General features: G+C 33.2%; 2 protein-coding genes across 2 annotated transcripts; one reads left to right on the top strand and one right to left on the bottom strand.

Annotated features, from left to right (window-relative positions):
* Positions 1-492: 492 nt before the first annotated feature.
* On the bottom strand, positions 493-4,431 carry LOC133180294 (COMM domain-containing protein 2-like). The gene is made up of 5 exons (XM_061314836.1): positions 4,300-4,431; positions 2,920-2,997; positions 2,563-2,645; positions 1,949-2,122; positions 493-1,118 (listed from the first exon to the last, which is right to left on the bottom strand). Exons 1-5 carry the CDS (start codon positions 4,364-4,366, stop codon positions 921-923), a joined length of 600 nt encoding a protein of 199 aa, XP_061170820.1. The 5' UTR covers positions 4,367-4,431; the 3' UTR covers positions 493-920.
* Positions 4,405-24,126, top strand: LOC133180292 (centrosomal protein of 63 kDa-like). Its single transcript, XM_061314833.1, has 17 exons — positions 4,405-4,530; positions 7,765-7,870; positions 12,129-12,318; positions 15,056-15,151; positions 15,728-15,871; positions 16,708-16,821; positions 17,316-17,450; positions 17,814-17,933; positions 18,391-18,536; positions 18,690-18,776; positions 18,952-19,063; positions 19,368-19,628; positions 20,138-20,293; positions 20,849-20,991; positions 21,542-21,702; positions 22,404-22,585; positions 23,056-24,126. The coding sequence occupies exons 2-17, from the start codon at positions 7,824-7,826 to the stop codon at positions 23,203-23,205; spliced, it is 2,244 nt and encodes a 747-aa protein (XP_061170817.1). The 5' UTR covers positions 4,405-4,530; positions 7,765-7,823; the 3' UTR covers positions 23,206-24,126.
* Positions 24,127-24,596: the final 470 nt, after the last annotated feature.

The raw sequence follows: 24,596 nt of genomic DNA, 5'->3' as shown, positions 1-24,596 counted from the left end.
TATATGTGCGCAAATCACATGACAGGTCTAAATAGAAAATCTAATCGTCCTCAATATGTAGTTAATAACCATAATTACATTTATCCCACATTAGTAAAGTACTAAAAAGAATCGCTATCCCAATAAAAAATGTATTTTTTGGTCACAAAAAATTGCCCATATTTCCATTGGGCACCTTAACTGTACTGTGTAGAATTTCTTTGGAAATATGGTAGTAATTTAAACTTAATATAAATTGTAATCTACCAGTCACCAATGTAATTTGAACAAAGACTATCTCAGCAAGCTAAGTCCCTTCTTACAGTAAACAGACTCAAGATCATGACTTTAGTATGTTTATATGAATAAATAACCTATAAACACTACCAACTACAGAGTTTGTAAATATTTAATCACTAAACTCTGTTCATCTTTATTTCAATAGTATATTTATTCATATACCAACTTATCACTAAAGCTGATTTTTCTGTTGATGACATGTTTTTTAGTTCATAAACCTGATATATCAGTTTAATGCCTCTCGTATATTCATTTGGTACAATGTAAACTTTTCAAAGCAAATGGCATTTCTTTACTGTGATAGAACAGTTTAATTTTATTGGAAAATTGGACAAATATTTACTTGTATAACTTAAACAACAACAACAAAAAAAGTACAAACAATATACATGTTGTATAAAATTCAGTACAGTATATATGATGTTCAATGTATTGACTTTATTTCCAGTGAAAGTCACATATTGTTCAGGTGGATGGACTTAGAAAGCATGTCATTCCTGTTCCTTTTACTTTTTATCAGCTTGTTTCTACCTTGGTTCACACATCAGTACATAAAGAATGTTTCACTTAGAAAACATTGTATATCAAGGCATCCACTCTAGAAATGTCAAAGATTAATGCACATATTTTAGAGTTTCAATTCATTTAATATTTCTAACTATTCTCCTGCAATAGGGTGACTTCATTTCTTGAAGCGCCTCGTCCAGAACTTTGGTTAAGTGCATTAAGTTCACTGGGTCAGTCTGTAGAATTGTAGTGTCCTTGACTCCTGACTCTTCTGTCTGAAGTTTGAACAGAATTGTGGGAGTGGTCTGTCTTCTGAGTGACCTACTGGCCAACTGAAAAAAAAAGGTTGTGGGTGTAAGTTAACATCTTCATGATTAGCTGGTAAGAGTTGTTGCCCTTTAAACACAGCACCAAGTACACCTGCAAACTACCATTAACACATTGTCATATGGGCATTGGCAAATCTTTAACTGTGACTTAATATATTAAATGGAACAGATCAATGTACATGTATGCATTTCAGAGGGGAGTTTTTCATTCAGTAGCTTGAATAGCATTCCTGCAAGCAGATAAATTGTAAAAGAATTAAAGTGATCTGGAGTAAATGTAACTTTCTAGTTTTAAAGATAAAGGCATGCACCACGATTTTGTCGTGCGAAAATAAAGTCTCATAAACTTAAGTGAAGATATACAGTTTTCAGTGCCTTACATGTGTTTGCATGCAGTAGTCATCCAGAAATAAGAATATTTACATTTGCAAATGTTTTCTTTTATATAACACTATTAAAAGCAATGCATATCTATAAATACGGGTTGGTACGAGATCAAATTTACCATAAAGCCCTTTGGGCTTTATAGAATTTGATCTCGTGACCAACCCGTATTTATATCCTGATAGATGTTTAAAATGATACCTTTTTTCTTAAATAAATGCGTTTTCACAAAAACATTCACAATAATATACAATAAATTTAATTGTACAGGTATCTGTTTTTTCATCAGTAGCTATGGTATACCAGACACATAATTTAAGTTTTCATCATCAATGGCACACATACTTCTCACTATGTACAATTCATTGCTCAGTTATCTATTTGTTTCGTTTTTTATACCTAATGCAGATCATTGTCATTGCTGTTAAAAATGAAAAAATAATCAATACCTGTACATCAAATCTCCACTCCAGGTTATGGTAATGAGGGAGATCCATGGACATTTCTGATAAGATGGTTCTAATTTCTCGTCGATTCTGTAGGTAGATCTCCAGAAGTGTTTGTCTGATGTCCTCCTCAAATCCAAGTGTCATAATGGAGTCTTGGAAATCAATCTCATTCAACTACAATCAATGATTATAATTATGAAAAAATGATAAACCAAAGATGACTATAAATAATGCACTGAAAGTCTTAAATTAAGAAATTAATATACAGTGTACCGGTACAATTATTAGTACATGTATAAGCTAATTTATACAGATTATCATTACAAAAATGGTCAATTTCAAATAATAAAAAAAATATGATAGCTATGTGATCATTAAGCCAGTGGGCTGATAAGGCAGGTTTGACTGTAACTGTTCATACATGTACATTCTATATTTTCTTGCTTGATTATTCAAAAGATCTAAAAACCACGAGCTTGAGGTGATTCTAAATAATGCAATGAAAATCTTTCCAATAAGTAAAATTACAGTTGTTTAAGTCATGTCAGATAGATCATAGTCCAACTCAGGATTAAAAAAGTAAATCAATTGTGTGATTTTTAGATCATACAGACCATAAGCTTAGAGCTCTCTGTCATTAAGTACATAAGCCCCTCTACTCCATGCTGTACAGTATCCGCGTCAACATTCAGCTTCTCTGAAAAACAATCAATCTGAGAGTTTATTTTATTATTTATCATATACCTGGTATATAAATAATATTACAAATCTTATATCTGGAGATTCTTGATTAGTAAAAGAAATGAAGCAAATCTTGAGTTTCATTTTCATTTTTCATGTCTTGGAAAAGAGAATGTAATAACAGCAATATACATTTTAGTTGCAATATAACCTCACTCAGAAGACTTAATAGCATTATGCGAAGTATCGTTTTTAATTTTTTATCAATTCTCCTTGACCACTGTTCTTACGTGCTGCTCCTTGGAAAATCTTTGGATTCGTCCCTTTTCTGATGAATTCCATACTAATTCTGCAGAACTCCTTAACCACTGAAAAGTTACAAAGCTGACTTATTATGATTATCAATGATAAATAATCAAATGTGAATTTTGAACAATAAATTTAATTCATGTGTATTTATTCAAAAGTGCAGTAAATGTGCAATTTTTCAGTTTGGATTTTCTCTGAAAATACATTGTAAAAAAGCAAGGTTGGTATTTTAGTAAGTTGTCTTTCTTTTTATTAAAATAACAATAACATTACTATGGTGTCCGGATAGGGCCATTTGCAAAAGCGCAACAGCGCATTCAGAAAAACATGCCGTCACGCTAACACACAACATGTCGTCATGCTAACACACAACACACCATGGTGCTAACACATCATTGAACAACACAACGTCACGCTAACACAAGCTCGCACAACATGCCGTCACGCTAATTAACACACAACAGGCTGTCGCTCTAACACACAACACGCTGTTGCGCTAACACACAACTCACAAAGTTGTGTTAGTGAGGTGTGTGACAGCGTGTTGTGTAAAGTTGTGTTGTGTGTTAGCGCGATGGCATGTTTTTCTGAATGCGCTGTTGAGCATTTGGAAATGGCCCTATCCGGACACCATACATTACAAATGTATGGTGAATGAAATCCTTTTAACAAGTCAGAATTCTGTGCATTATCAATTTAGCTGCCATTTTGTTGGTATCAGTATCATTCAGTTACTAAACAGGGATTTTTGTGAACATAAAAAAGTGAAATGCCAGTTAGAGTTATGCCCCCTTTATAATAATGTGGAGATCAGATGGCTTCGATCGTCATTGGCCAGATAGCTCTATATTGGTATAGAGCCTGACTGGAGATTCAGGGGGCCCAGGTTCGAATCCCAGCCTAGTCCGTTGCATTTTTCTCTTTTATTGTTACAATAACATAGTGGGACTACAAAGTTACATAAGCCAGTTGAGAACAGTTGAAAGGTAAATGAAGTAACAAGACCATGGGTTAAATTTAATATAAGCTTTGATCATGTGTTTATAGGGACATCAATATGGGTTGGTCAAGCGATAAATTAAAATCCCATAAAATCCACTATATTTCTGCTAATTTAAGCAACATAGCTCAAACAAGTAATTGTACCTGTGTAGTGGGTTGTACAATATTCTTTTTAAAGAAATGGACAGACATGCCTACAGCCTATGTAACTGGACAGGCATAGCCTCAGCCTATGTAGCTGGATAGTCATAATGTAACTTCTCCAAAGAAAATAGGATGTACACGTAAATGTATTGTTTCTTTTCATGCCGAGTCCACGGTAAATAAAGAAATTTGTTAGTAAATTAACGAATGCTTACCATCTGGACTAACTTTTGCAAGAAACGACAAGTGTTCCTTGTGCTGGTCTTCGAACATCAACAACATTTTGCAGCTTTGATTTACTTTCACTTTGTCATATGACACGCCCCCTTTGTGATTGTCGTAAAAGCCGGAAATGCTCCACTTTCTGTTTGTCAACGGAGTGTTTACAAAAAAAAAGAGGGAATTATTTTAAACTACTTGCTTCTTTTTTCAGAAATAAGTGAATGGTAGTGTATCTTTTTGTGTAAGTATTATTTTATTTAGTTTATTGACAATCCATTCAAGCTTGAAAATTCCGTACATATTTGTAAACAGCATGAACTGTCATGAAGGCATACCATAACCAACAGGTAGAAACATGTTTAAAAGTATCATTTTATCATCATTTTTCAAAAAAAAAAAAAAAATTTTGCATCTCTTTTAAAAATTGGAATATATGAGCATGATAAGGCAAAGTAAGTTAAAGAACATATTAATATTTTCGATAGGGGGACATTTAATTGTTATGTTATCATGGTTATCGTAAGTAATAAGGCTACATCTTTATCACTAGGTGTAGAACATTTCTATTTGTACTCAAATTTTATAGTTTATGGCAAGATATATTTTGATTTGTATATGTTGCAATCGTTAAAGTTAAGAGATAAGGGAGGCCTAAGTTTGAATTACAGGTTGATCCTTCTCATCATTTCTGATACACTTCATGCCCTGATCAATCCCCAAAACAACAGACATTGTCAATAGAAACATGCCAGGGAGAGAGTAGCTTAATATCTTCAGGAATGAATGCAGTTGAACTTTGGTATCTCAAACATGGATATCTCGAATACCATGGATATTTCAAAGTGATTTTGAAGTCCCAATCGCTTATTTCTTAAGTGTTTTACCCTGAATATCTCGAATCCTCGGATATCTCGAAGTATTTTCTTGGTCCTGTGAAGTTTGAGATAATGAGGTTTGACAGTACAATAAAGATCTAAGTTAGGAGAATGTTGCCAACAGTTTGTTTGCTGGTGGTCAGATAGCTCATAGAACTTAGAGTATATCTGTATATAGAGTTCAGTGGGCACCAGGGCTTATATCCTGGTCTTTTCTATTACAGTTTCTCCTTAGCCGTTATGTTTGGTGCCATGCTTTGCTATGAGCTGCAAAAAATGACCAAGGACAAACCTATGCTGGTGTCTTGGTGTCATAAGGGACGAATTAAGACATTAAAGGGGGGATGTGGCACTCAGCAGGCTTATTTCCCATTGGCTGGATAGCTCTGAGTTGATGGAGCAGTTGCAGCTGCATCTTCTCAGACCTTTCATGCAAGCTTGGAAACACACCTCAAATGCATTTACATCATCAGATGAAAAAATCTTATACAAAATGAAGTCACTTCCTATTTATTAAAGTATTGGATAGACAGAGTTGATTCTCCCTTTTGTAGCATATTTTAAGTAATATCATTGAAGAGGGAGGGGGGTGTCATGGATGCCTACATATCACATTTGAGGTTGTTTTTGCACTTGTCAGAAAGGCCCAAGAAATTGTGATTGCAATTGCAGTTGCTTAAAATTCATGTAGCCTGGATTTACATCCTAATTTGTTATGCCACATTTTCTTTTCTGTTATAAAAGTATTAAGAGAGGCTCTTTACCATCATGTGCACCACTAATTATTATTGGATTTCTTGAACTCTTAAACAGTTTAACTTGTTACATGTCCCTTGAACTCGGGATTCTAGTAAGAAGTGGACTCTCTCTTATAAAAGATAACATTAACTCATAACCCTATCACGTGACCTATGACCATAAGGTAATGTTTAATTAATACATGTACATGTATTTCAATTATTAAAATGTGTATTAATATTCAGAAATACCTATAATAATGCATGCAGAAGTTTTCTTTGATGATTTTATTGATCACTATGGTGAGATACTTGTGTGTTCCACGTCTGAAAACTATATGTATAAAAAGATAGAAGACATTGAAACCTCAGTCAATATTTTGCTTTTAGGTGTAGATTTCATCTTGCTTAACGTATTATCTTATTTTTTCTCCCATGGGTTTGTCTTGACATCTTCAAATGAATTTAAGGCCCCTAAACTGAAAAACAGATTCCGCTTATGAATAAAATTTTTCTGAAATATAACGATTTCTTCTCTTACAAACCAAGTTTCAGCTTGTAACCGGAGCCCAGGTTATGACTAGGTTTCTCATGCTTATCATGTTCATCATTATCTTTTGAACTCTGGTAATAAATTAATATTTTTTACTTGTTTACACATCTGTTAAGTTAGTAGACCCTACAACACAAAGCAAGTCAAGAAAAAATGTGTGTCTCTGGTTTTGAAGGTTTTGAAAATTAAATATTCATGTTATATGTATATGTAAAAGATTTGTAACAATAATGTAAGGACTTGTTCATTAGCACCACTGAATTCAAGTGCAGTTCCTATACAATGGGTTTTTTCTTTAAACCAATTAAATTGTGTTTTAATTGCATTGTGCCTTCAATCTTCCATTTAATTTGTAAAAGAAGTTAGGTATTTAATTCACTTGGCCAGACATGTTTTTTTTTTCTCCCCCAAATACAAAGGTCTTTTTCATTGAGCAAAGATATTCTTTAAACATTGTAGCATGTTTAACATTCGAGGGTAGAATTCTAAGTCAAGTTCTTTGTGTGTAACAATCTGTCGATTTTATTGTTGACATTAAGAGCTGGGAGCTGTAAATCTCTTTGATTGGATTACTGTTTGAGGGTTGCTTCTGTAAAACTGTCGTAAAATCTTATCAGTGTCAACAGTCAAGTAAGTGTAGAATCTACAATGTTTGCTCCTTATGAATTATCAATGTTCTCACTTCATATAGGTACATAGATGTGTAAGATATTGACTAGCGGATACTTAAAGATAAGGCATAAGAGCTTCTTTAAGATAAGGTGCATGCTTAGGTATTTTCAACTGGACGATTTAGATCTGACAATTAGTTGTATCCTGTCATATCCTTGAAATATTTTAAACTATTTTTTTTCTTTCTAAGGTATCAATTGCCATATCACCTTAAATTTTTGGACAACGGAAAATTGAAAGAAAAAAATATTCCATTCAGCCTCCTCTTTGCTTATTAAAAAAAATTATCAATTGCAAATAATTATGCTACAATTAATGTAACATGAATTTATCCAAATGCATGGCTATTAACATCAGTATGAGGTGTATATAGGTTTTCAATGGTTTGTGTGAATATGGGAATATACAATTACAGTCAAACCTTGTTATCTCGAACTCAATGGGACTGAGAAAAAAGTTGCAGATACCCGAGGATTCGAGATATCGAGGGTAAAATACTTAAACAATAAGTGTTTGGGACTTCCAAATCACTTCAACATATCCATGGTATTCGAGATATCAGTGTTCGAGATACCGAAGTTCAACTGTATTTACTATATATAGTATGTTATATTTTTACAGAGTACAGGGAGTTAGTAAAGAGCCTGCTTGTGGAATCTGACCTTCCCAATGAGACAAGGATGGACAGAATCTCAAACCTGTGGGTGGATCTACAGAGAGATCAGAGGTGGGGCTTCCTCATTTTTGTCATTTAACTGATTTGAGTGCAATCCTACAAATTATTTTTTTTTTCTCATGAAGTAAAAAAAACAATAAATTTCGATATTTTGTATTCTAGACAAACTAAAAATTTAATTTATGTACAAGTGTATGGTGTATAATTAGTTTACTTCAGTATTTGTCAGATTTTTGTGAATTTTTAACTACATGCGATCAAATTGCCACAAAAAAGAGATGAAGTTACAGTAATATCGAAATGTTCATGTGCATCTTGTTCTAGCCAATTAACAGAATTGAGAAAATTAAAATTGCTAAGTTCAAAATAGTATACAACTGGAGAACCAAATTACCTCAAAATCAAAACACTTTAAAAATAATATCTCATGCAGTATTTTAGTAACAAGTTCACCTACTAGTAGGTACTAAGAAATTTAAAAAAAAAAAAAAATGTTGAATTATGGAATTAATTAAAAAGTTTCATGACTAGATCCTGGAGCACTATTTTTGTTTCAAGTTAAAGATTCTATTTTAATATCTCATTTTGTACATATCAGCAAATCCTGATGTTAAGTCATAATTATGATAATTTTCTGAACTTATTAAAGCATGTTTATTGTGAAATGAACTAACAGTCAAATATTATTTGATTTTTGTGTTATATTTTTACCAAACTAGATAACTTGTAAGTGTAAAGTTCCTTTGCATTTAGTCAAGATATTTTTTTGTAAAGTAAGATTATTAAGATTATTAATTAAGCAGTCCAATAATTAAGCTACTTATTCTACGGTAATACATCTAACATTACACATATTTTAATGAGAATTAATTAAGAACATCATGACATTTCAAGGTTCATTTAAGATTTTGAAATCAATTGTTCCTAATTCTTTTTTAATGGGGTTAGTAGGTTGACAAAGATATCACTTTCAGGTGTACAGATTATATATGCCATAATATCAACATGTTTTGTAGCATAGCATAATTGGTACATTTAGAGAAATCTTTTGTAGCATAATTTCCACCGAGATGTAATTTTTTTTATAAAATGACTGAGAAAGACGAGTGAGTACTCAAAAAGATTGGTGTGATATTGCTAAAAAAAAACATGCATACACAAAATTTTCTTAGCACATATAACCTTGTGTGTTGAGGTCAAGGGTAATATAATAGTGCAGAGTGCCGATTTCATTTAGGCCATAGGTAGCATATTGCTGTCTGCTGTTTGAGTGCTTAGCACAGTTTGTGAACAGAAAAAATGCTATACAATTGTGGCTAAGATTAGCTATTTGAGGGTTAGAATTATTTTGGTTTGCACATGATTTTTCACACTTACTTGTAAATAATGTCACAGTTTAAGGCATTTTAGAGAGAGAGAGAGAGAGAGAGAGAGAGCACTTTAGCACTTAACTCTTTTATTGTAAAGATAAGAAATGTGTTGTACCTGCTAGCTTTTATCATGTTTGTAAGATCAACTTCTGAAATCATAGTTGAGGTTTTATAGCTAGTGCACATTTGGTATTTTTGACAGTTCTCCATACATCTCTACCTAGTGTACCATTTTACCATTTTTCTTTTCAAAATAAAATAAAAAAGAAAACTGTATGATCAGTGTTTGATCTTTGGTCATTAAAAGCTGAATTTTAATGACGTATTGATTTTCACTCTTACTGATTTCTATCTACAAGAAAAATCAATTGTCTCCTAACATTTCAAACTGGCTCAGTTCTTTGGAAGAATAAATTGGATTTGTCTTAGTGCTTTTAAAAGAGGATCTTCGATAGGACACAGAATTATGGATTTTTCTTGAGATCTGACTTGACATGTCTTAGCTGTAGAAACTGTCAGAGTTTGTGATTTTTATCTCTTGTCAGCGGAGTATGGAAGAACTGTTTAAATACGCAATGAATAAAAGGTGAGGTCTTCTAAATTATCAGTTATAGCTAGTCCTCCTGTATTTTAATGAATCAATCAATTCATACAAGTCGTTTAATTAGCTCAGAGGTATTTACGGGTAGATCACTTAGCCTCAAAATCAGACTGAAGCCGCAGGGTGTCAGTATGTTTCTGTGTGTGTACTGGGATCTGAGATTTTGAGGGTGTATAAATGTACACATACAAGAGTTGTACAGAGTGGTACCCCGGAGGTGCCTGTGTGTATTTCACTGAAGCAGAGTGAGTAAATACTATGATCAATATACCTGATTAATTGATTGATCATTAATTTTGCCATTTTGGTTTAAAAATAATAGATATACATTACCTTAATGCAGCTCTGTGGCGAGGTTTTTATGGCATAAAAATGACACTTTAAGAGCCATTCTCTGTAATGACTTGAACTTTTATATAGGAGCTGTGGCACGCATAGTCTCAGAATTTCTCCAAACTCTCTATGATAAAAGTCTTTGATACCGTAAACTCATATCAGGCAAAAATTGGTTGCTACGTGTCATGGTTACCATAGCAACATGTCCTAAAGTTTGAAAAATGGCATTTTTTAACATCTTCAGAGTCCCACAGTTAACGTTTGCAGCAAAGCAAACAAGTGGTAATGACTGTTTCTGAAAGTTGAAGGCCTGGTGTCTTAAATGCATGATAAACATGTTTGGTAAATCATCTTTAACATACGTTACTATGGAAACAAAGTATTCAAAAGTAATAATTTTGTTCATTTAATTTTATAAAGTCATACACTTAAGAATAAAAACAATTATAGCTTGAAATGCAAGCAATTAATAGAGAAGAGATCCTTGTAACATATACCAAGGACAAAATATGATATTTCTTATAGGTTGACAATGGTTGCCATGGTTTTAATACCACGAAGGGATTCTAAATTTACTCTCTTAGTGTTTTAATCTTATCCTATCTATTTAAAAAGCATATTTCTATATAACTGATGATCAATTTTTAAAGGCCTTGGTGTGACCCTAATTTTCACATTTCAAAAAATTCAATTTCAATTCTTTAAATAGTGCGTTGCTATGGAAATAAGGCGAAAAAACATGTATAAAAATCTGAAAAATACTCTGTTTCCTTGGATACGTACCGTTGTATGTAGATTCCCAAAACTTTAATGATTGATATATGTGAACAACTAACCTGACTTTCAATTTTGACTATCACCCAATCTCTAACTGGATGCAAAAAGCTGGCACATAGGGTCTAATATTGACAAAAAATTAACAAAATCGAACATTTTCTCTTCTTGGTAACCATAGCAACAGTGTTGTATTTTTCAATAACCTTTATCAATATATGATATTCAACATTAGTTCTACGAGATAAGTACTATTCAAGATGATTCAAATAATATTTTTCTTGATTAAAAGGTTAGTAAATACCCAAAGCAGCAAAAAAAATATCACTTTAAACAACTAGTACATTGTTTCCATGGTTACACTGCAAAGTAACAATTAATTTCATTTTTCTTATGTTGTCGGTGTTGCAAGATCCTAAGGATGCATATGTGCCAGTCATGAATTTTATTGTTTTTCCTCACGATAGTAGCATTAACCCAATCATAGCAACGGATTTTGCATGGTGACACTGTGTTACCATGGCAACCATGAAAGTTATTTTTAGAATAATATTGCCAATACCTAATTACATGAGGTCAAATATTTTTCATTGTTTTTCTTACATTGTTGATTGAGTTTGATCATGTAACATCTATCATTTGTGACTATAGAGCGTTTTTCAGCATTTTTCAGCATCTAAAATGTATTCCAAATGTACCCATGGTTACCACTTACATAGAGATTAATTCTAAATAGTTTCTCTATAGCATAAGTGGCAAGAAGGTGTCATGTTTTTGGGAGAATGGTTTGTTTGTTTTTCTTAGTCTTTATTAAGACTTAATAAAGATTTAAAGTAGCTGAAAATCTCAATTTTTTCAACTTTACTGGCTGTTACCATGGCAACCAAGACACATAGCAACGAAATTTTATTTGATATATGTTTCTGGTGTCAAGTTGTAATAATGGGCAAAGTTTCATCAAAATCGGTGACCATGCGTGGCAAAGAAGTTTAAGTGGTTACAGAGAATCGCTATTAAATATTGGTAAACCTTTTTAAAAATTTTTGAATTTAATAGCTGGTAAAAATTACTGTAATGACAATATTGGTTTTACTTATTGTGAACAATGAATGAAAAACCAGATCAGTCTGGAGCTTATATTGAATTCTCATGGCCACAGTAAATCACTGTAAAACTCTAGCCAGCAAGGATTGATATAAACTAAAGCCATAGAGGACTGATATTGTAGGTTACCTAAGGGAGTGTTGACAGCAAGCTGCGAGGCGGAGCTTCAGGAGTTGATGAAACAGATCGACATCATGATGGCCACTAAAAAGAAAGATTGGGAACACCAAATTACGAGCCTTCAAAGTAAAATGGAGCTAAAAGACAAGGAAAATTTACTACAGAAGTCCACCATTGAACAAAAGCATAAAGAGGTAGGATTTATCAGTATGGTTAGGTACCTGATTAACACAGGATGAATGATTTTGTTCAAAAGATTAGTTCGTAAATAACTTTGCTTTAAAAAAATTAATCACAATAAAGATTTTGATTAATCCTTGGATATTTTGAGTTCAAGATAATGAGGTTTGACTGTGCCAATCTTATATTTAAAAATTTCCATTAATTAACTTTTCTATTTAGTTATTCATTAATTGGAAAATTGGTAGGCTTTATCTCCTCATCTTAGCCTGAGAAATGTCTTGAAATGTTTCTAAGTAACACCAGTTTGTGTGGTAGGGGTGTGTCAATATATCGATTAATCAATACATATCGAATATTCAGGAATGTATCGTATCGAAAAATAACTTCCAATATGTATCGGGCAGGCAGTTTTTGTTATAATTCTGTGAAAAAGTTGAGAATTTCAGTCACCAAAGGTTATTTTAACTGTTTTGAATTAAAAATGATCAATAATGAATTAAAACATTAAGGAGATAGCACATCTTAAATAACTATTACAAAATACATAGACAACTATATTTTAACATGTTAGTTTTACAGTCATTAAAAGTTTGAATTCGAAGTGTACTTTGTAAAGACAGTGAGACATGAACTTCCAATTTGGTAATAAAACACCCAGTTTTTATCAAATCTATGGATTAAATGATATACAAGACTTTTTTGATAGACTTGTTAAAGAATCCAATATATCGCATATCGCTTTATAAAATATTGTATCGTATCGTATCGAAATATTTTGCTCAATACACAGCCCTATTGTGTGGACGTCTCTACTGTATGTCTGTACAAGGATGTCTTTACTTTTTGTCTGTTCAAGGAAGGGGTGGGGGGTTGTTGTACATATAGCAAGCAATTGTGATATCATTATATTGTATTTGAATGTTTGAATGACATTTAACACGAAAATTATTTTCCTTCTTGTTGATAATACTGTAAACATGGAAATGTTTGTGTGGGAAAATTTTAACAAATTTTGTGATGAGTAAAGTTTTTACAAAATCTTTCACCACATGAAGTTTCAAAAAAGCTACCATATAATACAACAATAAACATAAATGTAATTTTTATTTTCAGCAAAAATAACCCCCTTATGAACACTTTGTTGCATAGAAATTGCAAAATTTTACTTTGTTAAATCATCCACGTTTATAGTAGTAATTATAAGTAAGAAAATGAACTTGAAAAGTTTTACAGAGGACTTAAACAATACTAATTTAAATATTTGAAATATTTTGTTATTTATAATTTTGAACTCAGATTTGCCATTTGACAAAATTGTCAGCAGGTTTTAATATTTGAAGGACTTTGTTGGAAGCGTTCCATATTTAAAGTTCTTTTGTGTAAATCTGTGTAATCTTGCTGACAAATAAGTCTATCACCCATTGCAATTAGTTCAGAAATACAGAACCCAGGTTTAATCCATGCTTGACACATCTTGGGTTGTTTATCTGATAAGCCTCTAGTCAAATGATTATTGATGAATATTTCAGATAATACCTTTTCCTTTGGTGAGAATCAACTGGGTTTTTTTTTTTTAAATAATCTCTTGAGAATTTCTATACTCATAGGGATGTGATTTTTGAAACACTAGAGTACATTGTATGCGTCGTGTGTTCTAATTTTTACCTGCTTTATAAATAATGGTATGGGTTGGTACCTAATGATGTATGGACTATGTATATCCCAGACAGCACGGCCCTCTCCAAATAGTTCCTGATGTCCAAAAAGTCATCTCTAGTGTCCTGCCCAAGTCCTCCTCTCCCCTTTTATTCCGTTGCCTATGCAGCTAAGGAGTTTTCCAATTATTTCAATTAAATTAAAATTAAAATTAAATCAAAATCCATCCTACTAAAACATATAATTAAAAAACTATATGCCCTGAATCACATATTAAGGAGATCGATATAAAGAAAAGACCCATTGCAGTTTTAAAAATGACTCCAAAAGATGACTTAAACTGTATGCATTGAAATGTCTGTAGATTCAATACAAACAATATCTAATTCCTTCCTCCAGTTTTTTCTTTTTATGCATATTTCAAAATTTAAAAAAAATCATTATGAACTGCACATCTCTGCTTTGTGCACATTTTAATATTTTCAACATGTTCAAATTAAATTAATTCTAATGAGGAATTAATTGACATCTTCATAAACTTTAATGCAGTCATTGGCTAATCGGTTTACAATGTCGGGGCAAACAAAGCCAAAAAATCATTGAGTGGATTTAATTAGGGGAATTAAGTACAGACTGCACGTGACCTTCATAAATAAAGGTCTCGCAAAGACTGAAAAGGTATTTTGAATTTTCTTTTCCTATTTTTAAGAGGATACTTTTTGCCGTCAAGTTGATGTTTGAGTTACCTGAGTGGGTGGGTAGGAGGCTTATGATGCAGGGATAATTTTACGATATATTATACTTACCAGTATATTTATTGCATGTTTATTGTCTTTGAGAATGAAGTGCAACTTGGTACCTGTCTTTGAGCTTTTTAAACCTTTAACCAAACAAAAAAAAAAATGTGTCTGTATTCAGGATAGAAAAAAATTGTCTTGGTTTTTTTGCATGCATAAATATGAAATGTATTTAGTGTTAATCGTAAAAACAAAAATAAAAACATAGTCTACAATCTTATTTACTTAAACTTTATAAAAATTTATTTATTAACATGTACTTGAAAATTAAGTTTAATTTTCTTTTGTTTTACAGATTGGTCATTTGCGACTTCAGGTTGAGACTATGGAGAAATCTCACAGAGAACTGGTCACTTGTTACGAACAGCAACTGACCAATCTCAAAAATGAGGTAGGCCTTGTTTTAGTTTTAATTTTCTTTTTACTGCCTGTAAATATTTAAGTTTCTGTACTTCATTTTTTTATGTCACCAAATTGAAGAAAAGGGGACATAATGTTACATGTGTATTCTCTCTGTGTGTTTGCACTCTGGAACTTTAACATAAAGGGAGACATTTTATGCAAGGTCAAGGTCATATGAGTACAGTTTTTAATGTTAAACCCTATTTCTTCATTAATTGAAAGTAATTTTTATTAACAATTAAGAAATGCTAACTTTTTTATTTCTAACAAATTAAGTTAAAAAAAAAAACAAGTACCAAATGCTAAGTCTGTCAGGTGTAATGCAGCATTACCAAGATAAATGAAATTAAATGAACCACATTAAAGTTACAGTCAAACCTCGTTATCTCGAACTTCACAGGACCAAGAAAATACTTCGAGATATCCAAGGATTCAAGATATCCAGGGTAAAATACTTAAGAAATAAGCGTTGGGGACTTCAAAATCACTTTGACATATCCATGGTATTCAAGATATCCATGTTCGAGATACCAAAGTTCAACTGTATTATATATATTTCTTTTAGGTTCAGAAAGTAAAGAGAGATTACGAGAGACTGAGTAAGAAACATGTGAAACAGATAAAAGACCATCAGCGAGATAAAGACAAAAGTCACACCGATTTACAGGATAGTAATAGCGAGATAGGACGACTCAACAACAAGATACTGGTAAGTACAGAGACACTGAGATATCTCAAGTCACATTGAGATACAGGATAGTAATAGCGAGATAGGACGACTCAACAACAAGATACTGGTAAGTACAGAGACACTGAGTTATCTCAAGTCACACTGAGTTACAGGATAGTAATAACGAGATAGGACGACTCAACAACGAGATACTGGTAAGTACAGAGACACTGAGATATCTCAAGTCACATTGAGATACAGGATAGTAATAGCGAGATAGGATGACTCAACAACAAGATACTGGTAAGTACAGAGACACTGAGTTATCTCAAGTCACACTGAGTTACAGGACATTAACAATGAGATAGGGCATCTCAACAATACTATACTGGTAAGTACAGAGAAAATGAGATATCTCAAGTTACACATAGTTACAGTAAAGTAAGATAGGGTGACTGCACAAAAGTGTACTTACCCATGAAATAAATGTCCAAATGTAAAAGATATTACGGGAGTAGAGGCACAATGAAATCAAATTATTTCAAACCTCTGGCCACCATATTAATAGGGACCTATGAGTGGTAAAACTATGCCTAAAGAAAATATGTCGGACTTTGTAATGCCAACAAAACTTTTATGTTGCATGGGGTTTTTTTCCCCTAAGAAGTGTAAATGATAAGGAAAAATGTATACCAGTATTTAATCAATACCCACTAGTTTGAAAAGGTCAAAGAAACAAATCTGAAAGTAGATAAGATTACAGTCGCCAATGTGATCTGAAGAAAAAAACTAACTTGTTTAAACATTGATATTTCTTGCTCATTCAGAGTACACTTGAAGGTAAAGCTAACAGACTTTTACATTATATTACGTAGGAATATAGACAGAAAGCCAAGGATTGGGAGTTACAAAGACGGACATTTCAGAAGCAGATTGAGGCACTGGAGTCCCAGAGGAAAGCCCTGACAGAGAAATGTGAATTCATTCAGGTAATACCATCATTTCTTTACACAATGACATTCAGAGTGTCTCATCTATTCATTTACTTACCAATTTTCAGCTACTTAGAATAGTCAGTTATTGCATGTATCAATATGTACTGTCTCATAAATATTTAGGCCTTTGAATGCATTTTTGTACAGGAATTTTTTTTTTTTATTAAATTAGGTATAGATTTAACTTATCCAAGACATATTGGAATAAAATTCTAACACTGTAAAGTTCAGCCATACTTAAATATTTAGATGGAAAAGTTAAATCTGCTTCAATAATGTAATGAAAAAAGTCTTATTCCAAAAAAAAAAAATAAACTCATCATTTCATACTCTCAGCAAAAATAATGAAAAGCATTTCACTGAATAATATACATGTATAAGGCATGCACATTAATGTACTTAATCTGTATCTAAGCACCTCATGTAATGCACGATTGAGAACTAAGTTCACGACCATAGATTTATCACTCACCCTCTCATCTTCACAGAGCCAGTCCCAAACGTACCAATCTCAACTCGATCGCAGAAAACAGATGCTCGACTCCACTGAGTTGAGTCTCAAAAATCAGATAACTCAGTTAGAGGGACAGTTAGAGCGGACTAATGATACACTAACAGCACAGGTATATACGTATACTAGTCTACATCTAAAGGTGTGCAGTGTATTAATAGCATCAAACCACTCTCATTGATAATTAATGTACATTTTCTCTTCTATCATCTATAGCTGTCAAGGTTTACTCTGTTAGTAGATTTTGTACACAGAAAATGTGTCTTGTGTGATTTTCAAGTGAAACTCTTTTTCACATGAAATTCACAAGAGATGTATCTGGCTTTGTGTTTATATAGCTGTTTAGTTCCTCTTCTCTCATTTTAAAAAACATACAAGTATTGAAACAAAATATAAGTGAACTATTCAATAGCTAGTTTCTTCTCTAGATATTGTTTGACTTTCAATTTGTGAATTCTTTGCTTTTTTTCCACAGGAGACTAAGGTGGAAAAGTTAAAATCCTCGCTGGATGATGCCATGACGGCACACAAAAAAGCAATGGATGACAACGAAAAGCTTCTCAATGACCTGAAGAAGGCCAACGACTCAATCAGAGTAGGTCACTAGGTTGAATATATCAGGATGGGGGATATTTATTTTACAAATTTGTAGGCACTATGACATATGATGTTTGTAAATGACATTTTGATAATTTCAAATCACATTTTGAAATACTGTAAATGTGTTATATTTAGCTTGTACGATATTTGGCGGAATATTTTTATTTTGTACAAATTAGGGTAGATTTGATTTAGCGCATTTCTTAACATTCTTATTTATGTACTGGTATATATGTGCAAGACATTTAGCGTTGTACATGAATTAGCGGTCGTTTCTTTCCGCCAAAGGCGCTAAAAAGAATACAGAGCTAAATGTAATATGTTTACAGTATTGTACAGAAACCTCCATAGAGGCACAATTTCAAATACTTTTTTTCTGTAACAAGATATCAATAGAGACACAATTTCAAAATATCGTACATGGTACCTTCAAAGAGGTTGTCTTTATATAGAACTATGAAGAGGAGAAAGCTGAGCTGGAGAGTGAATTGAGGGCAAAAGAGGACCTGCTGAGGGCATTAGATGAGGACAAAGGGATCCACAGTGAAAGTATGACAAAGATGGAGCAAACGCTGGCAGAAAAAGACGAGATCATAAAGTGAGTTATCTCCCTCTAAATGTCTGTGAAGAAGTCTTAAAAATATTTTGTGATTTTGAGTCTGCATGCCAGGGATATGAAAGTAAACTAGAAGTTAGAACTACATTGTAGATCTAGATGATGAGATGATATTTTTAAAAAAAATTTCTGCAGGTCTTTGAGTGATATAAGACAGAAGGAGGAGAGCGATCAGATTCGATTGATGAGGGAATCATTGGAGGACGCTAAAGAGGAGGCCAGGTAGTCAAAGGGCAATAACTCTTGATAGTCACTAGAATATACAGCTTACTGTTAGATGTTCAGACATGTGAATAGTCTAATAAGGAAATTCATATTAGAATAAACAAAAAAAAAGATCTATGAAGATGATTGGTCAAAAATAATAATAAATGAGAATGTTGTGTGTGTTTTGTAGGATGTGCAGAAAACATGAGAAGGAAATGAAGGAGGAGTTGTCCAGTTTACAGTCACATCTCCAGCGAGCCGTGGAGGACTGCGAGAGGCTGACCGATCAACTGGAACAAAAGGTGAGACAGGTCAACCATGACTGAAAGTTATCAATTTCTGTGTTACTGCAGTGCCAAATAGCTTTGGAGATTGTATGTAAATGTATAAGAAAGATTGACAAAGAAATCATTATAATGATAATGAAGTCTTGATGTGCTGAAACCTTATCATTGTTCTATATGCTCCTTTTGGTCTTGCTTTAATAATTTTGTTTACAAAAATGTCAAAATTGTTAAGATTTAAACATTAATTCATGTTTTCAAAATTGTGAAACTGCAAGACATCTACCTGATAATTTTATGAAATATTTTATTCATATTACAGAAAACTGAGTTGACAAAGTTAGAGAATGGTGAAGTGAAAAGACTGAGAGCAGAAGTCAGTAAATTAAGAGAGCTACAGCTCACCCAGAAAGATGCGTATGAATCAGAAGTTCAAGGTCTGAAGACAGAGATTTCACGCTTAACCAAAGACCTGCATGATCGCACCAAAACAATGGCAGATTTAAGTGAGGAATCCAGCCATGTTGAGGCTCAGTTACGGAATGAGGTTGAGGCTCTCGACAGAAGACAGGCAGAGCTACAGGTCTGTACAAAAAGATGTACACTATTTGCTATTACTCATTGCAATCATGCACCCACACATTTTTTTCATCACTAGCACTCATGTTTTTAAGTTTCCATAGCATTCCTATGATTTGCAGATATCTTTTTCTCACTTAGAATTGAAAGAAATTCCAAGCGAGATTTCAGAAGAGTAGATTCTGTTCTCAGTACTCTTATTACATTCATTGAATGCTCCTGAGTCTCAATGATTGATGTTCATTGTGAGCTTGTAAAAAAATAAATATGAACTTTGATGTGAATTCCAAATTTTAATTATCTGCTCTATGCTAGAAAACAAAATGTCACGGCTCAACTTTGACCTAGAAGCACTCCACATGTTTTTCACATTTTTCAACCACTTCATCATCATCATCATCATTCCCTCCTCCAACATGGCCTGCTACCCTGACACTAACTTTCTAACTTGTTGCTGTTTTTTTCACTGCTCCTAACTCTGTTTGTTGTTTGAACTTTGTTCCCCTTAACTAGGTTGCAAATGCACAGATTGAAGCACTCAGACTAGAAAACCGTCACTTGCGTCAGACGATATTACAACAAGCCAAAAATGATTCCGATTTTGACAAAGTTCAGGATCATCTTACAGCAGTACAAAATGCGTACACCACAACCATCATGAAATTGGAGGTAAACTTGAGGGGGAGAGGATACAATGTATGATATAACAAACAATGTGTGTTCATTTACTGTACAATGTACAAAATCGTGGCATTTTCAGGGCAGAGGTAAAAAATATTTAACTATTTAATAATTGATTCATGGTGTATTAAATGAAAAATGTGTGGGATTTTATATTTAATATTTTATTAATTAAGTTTGGTTTGTTACATATTAATTCTCCATTTCTTTAATATTTTTTTCATCCTTTACCCCTCACTTATTTTCCTACTTTCATTTTCATACCTTTAGTGTCTTTGTTCCTCTTAGTTTCACTTTTCAAAATTTTATGAACCAAATTTTTATGCAGAGTACATATTTCCATTCACTGTACAGTATGTCATGAATTCTGAGTAGATTGCTACAAAGAACTGCAGGCATTAATAATCAAGATTCATAAATACTAGTAACTAGAATTAAAAATGCGAAAAAAAATTACATACATGTAATTTGAAAATGCTTAATTTCTCAATTGCACATGTTTACTCCGTTATAATTACTGACCCACATGTTTGACTGTTGCAGCAAGAAAATCGTCAGTTGAGGGATGACTTAGCCTGTCTGAGGGAGGAAATGAACGAGATGGAGGAGAAGTTTGAGGAGCAGTTACGCCTGGCTCTAAGGGACTCGGAAATGTCCGCACAGAGTATCAGATCTAAAGATGATAGGTGAGTTACACCTGGCACTAATGGACTCGGAAATGTCCACACAGAGCATCAGGTCTAAGGATGATAGGTGAGTTATGCCTGGCTCTGAGGGACTCGGAAATGTTGGCACAGAGTATCAGGTCTAAGGGATGATAGGTCAGCATAGAAACACATCTTTTTTTTGGCGATTGCAGCAAATATCAGAGGAAAACAGAAAGCAAGCAGATTCTGAAACAAACACAACAAATTGTAGCTTTCAAATGTCAGGTTATAGGTCAGAGGTTAAACTGTAGGTCGGTATGCTATTGTAGGATAACCTCACTGAAGCATTGTGTTTCATAAACTCAGACTGCTATATTTGGGATAAAGCCAAGAGCATATGATCCTTTTGCAGTTAAGTTCAGAGGGATGTTTATGCCATTTATGACAATTCATTCCAATTTTTTTCAAATGGATTCATCATTTTAAATGCACTCCTCTATGAATCTAAAAGGATTTTTTTAATTTCTAGCACATGCAATAAACTTGTAAATTTTATACATTAATTGATGATATAATATTTTTTTGACAGGAGACTGCAGAGATTAGAGGAAGACTCCCAAAGGAAGTTACGTGCTGTCCAGGAGAGACTCGACTCCACCGTACAGCGATACGAGGAGGAGATTAGCTACTTACGCAGTCAGAAAGCTCGCCTGGAGGAACAGCTAGACATGGAGAGGAATAGTAACTACAGTACGTTAGGAATTCTTGCTTGTATGTTGTACTGAGATTAACACTAGAAGAAAATTAAACCCACAATTGTCACTGCATTTAAAAATAATATACTGTGGAATCATCATTGTTCATGGGGGTCAACGTTCATGGGTAACAAAAATTTTACTGGTTCGTGGTGATGTAATTTTGTGGGTAAATTGTAGGTTTTATCAAGATAGATAGCTCTACTGTGCTCAATGCATGTGTGTTTCAATGTTTCGTGGGGATGTAAATTCGTAGGTAAGGATTTCCCATGAAATCCAAGAAACATTGATCCCCCACAAGCAATGATAATTTCACAGTATATTAAAAAGTATGGTAGTAAAAGAGGATACTGGGAATCATTTTAATTTGTGGGGGGATCGGTGTTCATGGGTATTAAAAATTTATTGCTTCAAGGGGACGTAATTTCATGGGCAACTTGCATGTACAAAAGATTCAAAGAACTGATATGTTGACAAAGTTATTAATCATGGGGCTCGCTGATGTAAATTCATGGGTAAAGTTGACCCTCAAATTCCATGAATATTGAACTCCCCCACCCCATGAACAATGACAATTCTACAGTAGACCTTCATATAAGAACGTTGTCATCTCATGCTCAGAGAGTAAAGCATTTACAAATTTTTGGCAGTCTTTGTGTATAGAGATTATTTAGAGCATCTGTTTGCCACATTCAGGTCAGCCTGTGAGCGGTATTGACCATTACGATGTCGAGATCGGAGGGACTCGGGCTAACGGTGATGGAGAGGTCCACCATGAGGCAGACAACAGTTTTGAGACCGTCCTTAGCAGTCAAGCTATGTCCATCTCGGAGAGTGTTAATGACTACGCACTCAATGATGACTTTGGCAATGTAGAGGTAGAAGATATATACATCAAAAGAATGGATTTTTCAAATACCTTTAGGCATTTTTAAGCTTAAAAGAAAATTCTTCCTGGATGTATGCCCAAAGTTCAAAGATTTTTGAAATATAATGGTCTGTCCGACCACAACTTTTGAACATTTAAAGATGTGAGATAGCCTGTGGCCAAACAGTAGGACAAAGTTTTGTGTTAGATGAAGATCTTGCTTGATTTGAAGTTCAAATATCAACTGGACTTTGTAATGGGCATTGGGTTTCAAAATCGTGCTTAAATATTTGTAAGAATATATAGCAAACATGAATCCTATAACATTCTGATAAAACTGGTCAAATACAACAAATTTTAAAGGAGGGTTGCTATGTCTTAACTTGCTTTCAAATGAAAATATTGATTTAGGCAGGTGAATGTTTGATTTCTTAAATATTATTGCAGCCGTTTGGTGAGTTCTTTCTTCTTACTTTTCAGGACTCAAATTCTAGGAATTCTGTGTCAGAGAGATTTTTAGCAGCAGAAAATCAAAGAGCAAGAGAACTAGAGAGACTTATCGACTCGCACATAGAACAGCTAAAAATAGGTACAGAGGCCACACTCCGCAAGTACAATGTCAAAAGGTGATGGGGAATTCCTCATTAGTGTACCAAGTTCCTGTGTTCAGTGGTTAATGGATGAACAGGGTCATTCCACCCAGCCGCAGGGGGAATTTCTGTGATATCTTAGAAGAAGTGCAATTTGGTTACTAGCCCATTTATAGGACAGAGGACTTGCATGTCTCATATGTTACATGTATGTCACTTTTATATATCTGAATCTGAAAAGGCCTATGTGATTAAAGACAAAGAATACATGTGTATGTGTGACTTACGTTTTATAAAACTGTATCTTATACCAGTGGATTTGACAGGTTTTGGATCAGAAAAAGATTTAATTACAGTGCATTACTATAGTCTGGACTCCTAAAATTACAAAACTTAAAGATGTTACTAAATGTACTCTGTACTGACAAAGTTGTGACTGTGATATTTGAATAATATTGTAGCTATTTATTTCATTATTTTCTTGTCTGTATACTTTCTATTGTATTTTGTTGATAAGTGACATGAAATAGACCAGAAATGTTTGATTGTAATGTCATACAATGCACTATAAAACATTCATTTCACACTCGCAAATTTTCTGTTACACACACACTACCGCACTCTGTTAATTTTTTTTGTTGATTTCTATTTGCACATGTTAAGTGAACACTTTATGAATGATTTAGATTTCAGTATTTCTGTTGTTCATTTAGTAAGCAAAAATGTATTGAAATTATGTCTTTAATGCACAAACATTATTGTGATATATGTCTTTATATTATCCCTGATACTGAATTCCATTTTGTAAAACAAGGGTTGGCTACCTAAATGTTTTGTATTATGGGATAGTGAAAATCAAAATTTTTAAACCATTACAACCTTTCCTTACAAAATCTTTTCATCATGTTTATGCCTGCATGTGTACATGAATATTCTAAATAAAAATTTTCATTTTAACCTATCTTTCAGTGTCGTTTTCCAATTTTAATTTAATAGTTTTGAAAGAAAACAAAACTACAAAACATGCTCTTCAAAGTCAGTGCGAAAAAATGCATTTTGAAGATGCAATATACAAGGTTTGGATAAAAATGTTGTATTGAGACATTTCATATTCATGCTCTTTCAAGTTTCTGGAGAAGAAAAATTTGTGTATATAATTTTAATCCAGGTCGGATTGACCTATAACCTATGAATTGTTGATTTCACTTCACACAATTCTTGTTTGTTACATGAGGTTGTGAATTGACTTTCCTTTTAAGGTCATAGGTCAAAGGTGAAGTCTTTTGAGGTCCTTATACATTTGATATTGCATCAATGTATGTGCCAATATCAGCCCATTCCTGTTGCTTGATGTCAGATGACCTTGCTATTTCATATTAAAGATGTTCCAACTTTTTCATAACAAAACCCACAGGAAGGGGTTCAAGATTA

The sequence above is a fragment of the Saccostrea echinata genome, unplaced genomic scaffold, assembly GCF_033153115.1.
Source record: "Saccostrea echinata isolate AGI-Se365-2 ecotype Australia unplaced genomic scaffold, CSIRO_AGI_Sech_v1 ptg000006l, whole genome shotgun sequence".
NCBI classification, from domain to species: domain Eukaryota; kingdom Metazoa; phylum Mollusca; class Bivalvia; order Ostreida; family Ostreidae; genus Saccostrea; species Saccostrea echinata.
This window is presented reverse-complemented; position numbering and strand designations above follow the sequence as displayed.